At 32.7% G+C, this 6,980-nt stretch overlaps 1 protein-coding gene across 1 annotated transcript; it reads right to left on the minus strand.

The window, feature by feature from the left end:
* Positions 1-1,585: 1,585 nt before the first annotated feature.
* On the minus strand, positions 1,586-6,282 carry LOC132629028 (pectin acetylesterase 8-like). The gene is made up of 13 exons (XM_060344774.1): positions 6,278-6,282; positions 5,609-5,736; positions 5,428-5,510; positions 4,394-4,523; positions 4,234-4,313; positions 4,042-4,128; positions 3,660-3,784; positions 3,507-3,567; positions 2,659-2,712; positions 2,486-2,563; positions 2,261-2,363; positions 1,809-1,951; positions 1,586-1,729 (listed from the first exon to the last, which is right to left on the minus strand). The coding sequence occupies exons 1-13, from the start codon at positions 6,280-6,282 to the stop codon at positions 1,586-1,588; spliced, it is 1,221 nt and encodes a 406-aa protein (XP_060200757.1).
* Between the last annotated feature and the right edge of the window lie 698 nt (positions 6,283-6,980).

A 6,980-nucleotide genomic window follows, 5' to 3' on the forward strand; every position in this document is an offset into this window, starting at 1 on the left:
TGTTTAGAGGACTAATTGTTCTCAATAACCTAACTATTATTGAATCTTGATTACGAGCTGTTATTGAATATTGGCTAAATAAAGGAAGAAGGACTGCCTCGCTGAGCGAAGGCAGGAGCGAGAGGCAGTCCCGCTCTCAGCTTCGCCTAGTGAAATGGATAGTTGCAAAATGGAAGTTGAAGAAAATGACTAAGCGTTGGAAGAATACTCCCCTTCGCTGAGCGAAGGCTGCAGCGAGCAGGGGCTTTGCCATAAGGCTCAACCAGCGAGCTATGTGTGGCTAAAGGATGAAGATCAAGAAAAATTGCTAAGTATAAAATGATGGTGTCCCTTCTCTGAGTGAAGGAGAAAGCGATACCCCATCTCTCTATACCTTTCGCCCAGTGAGCTCAACACATGACAAAAGAAAAGTCGCGAAATTCACTAAGAATGGGAGAACTGCTTTGCCTCGCGGAGTGAAGGTCAAGGTGAGACACTGTCTTGCTATACACTTCGCCCAGCGAACTCGATATGTCGACATGAAATATTTTCTAAGTCTTGACCCGTTTTGAATGGGCTTTGGAGGATTATTTCCCAAACACTATAAAAAGATCCTTAGGTCATTTTGAATATAAGGGTTCAGATGCTTTATTTCACAGAGAGCAAGGGATAAGGCTTTTCATCGTAGGTTTATCTCTTTTACCTTCATTATTTCATCTTTTCTTAGATTGAACATGAAAACCAATTGTTGTAATCCGATTATGAGTGGTTAAACTCTATAATTCTGGGATTGTGGTGTAACCATGAGTATTGACGTTCGAACACGTATTTTCATCTTAGTGGTTTATTCATATACGATTCTTTCTCTACTTATGTTCTTAATTGTTTGATTGCCTGCACAACAGTCTAGTTAAGTTTACTATTTAATATATATACTTGAGAAAGATGTTATCAGATTAGAGAAGAAGTAAAGAGGGTGTGATCTGATTATCCCTATAGTTGGGTTAGGATTTGTGGCTAGGATAGGAATATACTTAGTCGTCACATTCAATTAAATACTGTAAATGAATTGCATTTTTAACAAGTCAATTTTCTTATGTATATAGGCGGCGAACTACTTCGAATCGACGAGTAGTGGTTCGGTAGAATACTACGAGATTAATAATCCGGTTAATTAGCAATCGTGAATAAAACTGCTAGGGTGAGGTACTTTCATGACTCAATACGATTGGTGAACCAACCACAACCCTGGAATACTCACATCTCTGTGATAAACCCACTTAAATAAAGCGTTTGTGACAAATTGTTAGCATACTTATTTAGTTCTTTAGTTTTTGCATTAGTTTACAAAACAATCAAACATTCTGCACCCATACTTGCATAATTAGCAGTATTACTGCATACTAGTTTAACTATTGATCATAAGTCTTTGTGGGTACGATATCCGCCTATAAAAGTCAATATATTACTTGGCGACCACGTATACTTGCGTGAGCGTTGGGAGAAACATAGCACCTTTGGCTCATTGCTAAATAAAAAAGAAGATTCCTTGGTCTTGCATCTAAGGTTGAGCCAAATTAAAACCAACTAAGCAATGGTGTCCTGATCAGAGTCGTTTTGGGGGGTCTTCACCTTGAGCTTGAGCCGGTTGAGGGGGTGGACGACATATTTGTGGCAAATCTTGTAGTTTGATCGGCTCTCGGTAGAGATCTCGTTCAAAGAACCAGTCACCAAATGCCTTTGCAACTGTCTGTTAAAATAAATGTAAATTCCACATCGATAGTTTAAACAAATTTGAAGTTTGACAAAAATTGGGAGCTATTGATTACCTTATTGTTCACCATGAGTAAAGGACTAGTCCAGCTGGTACTGTAGGAAATTTGTAGATGTATGAAGCAAGAGTTGACGAACATTCCTCTTTGTGAAGGGTTGTATGAGTTTGGTAATGCACTTACAAATTCTGCCCCAAAATCTGAAAACTCAAAGTCAAATGAATTATTTTAAAACAACAAAAAAACTCTAGCAGAATGTGATTCATGATCGATAAATCATACCATCTGATCTAGTACGATAAGTTATATCTTGATACCACACCAACTATATATTATAATGGTCGTGTTAGCCTTTAATTGAAGTGAAAAGAATTGTTATTGTTTAATAAAGACAATTTTTTTATTATTCTGATTTTGCTTTATCGCATTTTCAATGTGAAAAATATCCAATCTCGCAAAGGATTTTCCATGAAATACTATTATGATTTCGACATTATTGTGGCACTAACCTCGTAACATCTTTTGCTGATCGGAAGAGCAATTCTTGAAATCTGGCATACAATTTTCCTTAAAGTCATCTCTCTGTGCGGAGGGTATAACGGTAAATATTATCTGTAAATATACACCAAAAAGAATTTGATCAATAAAAATAAAGAAGTACTATAGTTGAATTGGAAAAGGAAATTAATAGAATATGCTTTTACTGTTGTGTATTTGGTGACTAATAAACAAACCTGGTATGAATCATAAGCAGAATTGATTATGAAAAGTGGTGTCTTGATATATTGTTGTAAATTTTGTGGGAAAAAACACTGCAAGTTATAATTTGTGAAATTATTAGTTTTAGATACATAAGAAAATAAGTCAGTTATCTATGAACTGAGACTGGTGATGAAATTGATCTTACCAATGTTGGATCCATTCTTGAAGTACATGATGAAGGCAACATTTTTGCTGAATTCTATAACCCAATAAAAGATTTCATTTAAGCATCTTGCAAGATGAGAATAATCAAATGTATTACAACAATTTTTTTTATTTCATCCTAATTATTGTTTGTGATATTTACACAAAGCTGAGTGACTACTTTTGTTGCGAATAAAAGTTTAGTGACTTTTGTGATACTGAAATGAGCACTTTATTCGTTTATAAAATAAGTTTAATGGTTTTAGTGAAATAAAGTAAAAATTGAGTGACCGACAATGAAATTAACCTGGAATATAGTTATGACAAATCATGAAATCGAATATATATGTATTCACAAGTATATAAATTTTTCAATATGTATGAATGCATGTGGCAAGTGACCAGAACAATATATATTTCCCATCTACCTATGTTTTCGTGGATAGAGTTATTCGATATTTTTGCTGATAAGAGATAGCAGATACTTGGTGAAATGGATTAAGATGTGTGCCAAAGTACGCCCAAACACCACCGTTATAAAAAATAAAATAAAAAGGACAAAAATAACACTCCCTCCAGCCCAATTTATGTGACATCATTTGACTAGGCATAGAGTTTAAAAAAGAAGATAAGATTTTTAAAACATTTGATCCAAAACAAGACTTAGATACTTGTGTGGCTCTAAATCATCTCATTAAGGGTCAAAAGAGATTTTTTGTCAAATTATTTATAAATTCGAGAGATGAAATTCTTTTTGTGACAAATTAAAAAACAAAGTATGCCACATAAATTGAGACATAGAGAGTACGTTATTTGCCTGTAATAAAGAGAAAGATTGAGGAAGAGTACATGTAAGTTAACCACTGCAGCAAAGGTTGATTCCAATACTTTCCCTCTCTTGCCACCATTGCTAAAAGAAAGAAACTGTAATTATTATGTTGTTATTGACAAAATACAATTATGGTTCAATGCTTTTTAGTTTCTGAGTTATTTGAATCTTACTCAAGTAAAAAATAGCCACCATCCGAGAGGCATTTCACTCTAGGCGTGCTAGGTAACAGAGATCGAAAACGATCACAATGGATCATAGAAGCCAATCCACCAGCTGAATTGCCTGAAAGAATAGCCTGCCATCACAAAAATCCATTGATAACCGTCAGTAATATTCTTTGCACTATCATCACAATTTAATCTATATTATTTATTTTATTTTTCAAGTTATATATCATTCTTGTTTTAAAACACTACGTGCTGTTACAGGTAACTTAATCTGATGGTATAATAATATTACAAACTATCAATTCACAACGCTTAAACTCCTTTCTTAACTTATTGTAGTTTTGTTTATTAAAATGATAGTTTAATTTGCACTAATTGACCATACATTTTTTGCATTCTTCATTCCTTTTGCTAGTAGCTCCTCCATAATTGTTTGAAAAATCCTTGCACCTCTATAATGTTGATTGGTAGCCTGAAAAAGAAGTTTGACATATTACCATAATTCCACTTCTATAACTTATAAATATATAGGACATAATTAAAGTCTACATTTGATAACACAAATGTGGTGACGTACTTTATCGACTGATTCAACGTCTCCTGTGAATGAAGATCCATCGCAATATTTGATCATAATTCTGTGCCAATTGTAGAAGTCTGGAAAAAAATAATCATTAGTCAAGATCGTTATTATCCAATTAATAAGAAGTATATATAAAAAATATGTTCATATGTACCTGGATTATTGGTCTTGTTGTAATCTAGCAAGCCGCTAAAAACACGGGTGTTATCCATATGGTTAGAGGAGCCCGTGGAGTTGCCAAAACGGAGTCCACAATCTTCCACACTTCCACACCATCCTCCCCCCTAATTAATCACGTGCAAAGCTATTAATTAGCACTAGTCTATATTTTACAAAACATGATATAAACTAAGCACTGGTTTGAAATTTGGAAGCGAATTGATGTTGTTGTTGCAAATATGGATGTTAAATTTAGTCCATAAAATATAACCAGCCCAATTTTAAATAGGTTGGACAGGACATATACTCATGACAGTTTAATTCGGCACAATCCAAATTAACACGTTTAAAAATATTGACTGATTTCGACTTAGGTATGTAGTGAAATTGACCTATAATTTTATTTTTTTTAATCAAATCATAGAAAAATAAGTTTCTTTTTTCTTTTGTTTGCATGTTGGATATAGCCATCATAAAGAAAAAAATTGTTAATCATGTTTGATGAAAATAATTAAATCAACAAACAAATAAATACAAAGTCGGTTTGTTAAAACCCAATATCTAGCTTAATTTGACTCGTACATCTTGATCCAAGTAAACGTGTTTGTTGACTCAAGTTATTTTTATCTTTTCAACTTTAACCTAACATGCCCATTTGATACCCCTATTTATATCAATTGATGAGAAAATAACATCATATGAAAGTAACAAAAGATAAGAGACGTTTACGCAAGACAATAAAATAAGTTACATGAAATGCCCATTTTAGAAAATAGTACGTACACTCAGTTGACGCTATATATATACCTTTCAGTTGGTATGCAACATGTAAGTTAGATACCCAAAATTATACAACGTACATAATTGTTGCATTGTAATTTCTTAAGTGACGATTTTGTGAATGATTATAGACGGAAAGATGTTTTATTCCGGGAAAAAACTCCAAGAGATAATTAGCTCATATTCAAGCCTCAAAGATTTTTTTATCAGAGATGCACGAAAATAAAGTTGTGGATAAATATGACTCACCTCAAGAAAAACTACCCAATTATTGACTCCATCTCCAAACCCTTTGTCATAATGATACGCTGCTGGACTTCCGTCTAAACAAACTGTAAATGGTTTGTCACCACAAAACAAGTTAGTAAAATTACTCAAATAAAATTTCTCGAATCACTTTGATCTATCAAGAGTTAATTAAGGATTTGACCAGCTCCTTTTGAGACGGCGTCTTTAACAAGCGTTTTCTCAACTTTTGGTTGCAAAACCTCAGCTTTTACTTGTATCAATGAACAAATCACTAGGAATAACCACTGATGCCATCTTGATGATACACTTCTGCCAAAGGGAAAAAAAAAGCAAATAATTACTATCTACTATAGACCAAAAGAACCACATCAAATTACGTGTGCTGATTATATTTCTATTTGGAGATATAGAATTAATGCAACTATTGTTTGCTCTATGATCAACCCAAAATTACTGCTGGCATGTGGTAAAGGGCTGACTCCCTCGAGTCAACACCTTTTTTTTTTTTTGGGTTAAGCATCTCCTTCTCTCACATACGCTTCTACTTATTCCGATTTAAGTAATTGTATTTTCTTCTTAGTCTGTTTCTAAAATGTGGAAATAATTCAACTTAATCTCTCACTCTATTAACGCTAAAGTTTTACAGTCACACAAATATAATGCATGCTGATAATGGCAAATTTCAAAAGCTTTCATTTTTTTAAAGTCCGCATTATATCAAATAGGTTACATATATAAATAAATAGAGCAGAAAGAGTACTATTTCAACCAAAGCATTAATATAAATTAAATATCTCTCACTGGAAAAATCTTGTGTATGTAAAGGTTGTCTTTTTATAAGCTGAGATACCTCATTGTGGAAACCTCTTGTGTCTGCGAAGAAAAGACTTGCAATGGAGTCTTATTATTATGCCAATCCTAATTGTATTGTAATTGTCGTTTGAACAGGTATTCTCTGAGCAAATATATTTAAAATGCAGAGGCAATGCCAAGAAATGCGGTATTACGTTCGTTTATAATATTCACTCTTCATATCATTCATACGCGTATAAAACACCATTTTCTAAATATATGTATGGAGCAAAACTCTTTATGGAAAGCCAAATTAAATATTTACATTATATATATAACAATAAATACTCCTTAAAAAAAGTAGAATAAAATAAAATTGTATGAATGCACTGAAAATTATTCACCAATACCTAAAGTTCTTGAATTTGCAACAACGAGGAAAACAATTTTTTTTTCTTTGTTAGTATTTATGTGTACGATATTCTCTTTTCTTTGAAAAATTAAAAGTAATTGTTGTAAAAATAATTTGAATATCTCAAAAAGAAATATTAGTTTCTAATATTTCTATTTACAATTTCAACAATCAATTGGTACAAAAGTTGAATTGCCTTAATGGCATTTATTATGGGAATATTTGATCCGTTGCCAGAAGGTTTTCTTCAAACTATTGATTGTCACATATTGATTTTTAATGAGCAATAAGTTGCCATTTTGTAACATATAATTTGAATTCATTGCAATTCAAATGATAACGTATTTGA

The sequence above is a fragment of the Lycium barbarum genome, chromosome 2, assembly GCF_019175385.1.
Source record: "Lycium barbarum isolate Lr01 chromosome 2, ASM1917538v2, whole genome shotgun sequence".
NCBI lineage: Eukaryota > Viridiplantae > Streptophyta > Magnoliopsida > Solanales > Solanaceae > Lycium > Lycium barbarum.

Bases quoted from the DNA above. Each gene is read 5' to 3' on its own strand.
- LOC132629028 (XM_060344774.1), bottom strand. The intron at 2,713-3,506 runs GTACTCTTCCTC...ATTGGGTTATAG, and splicing joins CTGCAGTGGTTAACTTACAT to AATTCAGCAAAAATGTTGCC. The intron at 1,952-2,260 runs GTTAGTGCCACA...TTGAGTTTTCAG, and splicing joins TCAGCAAAAGATGTTACGAG to ATTTTGGGGCAGAATTTGTA.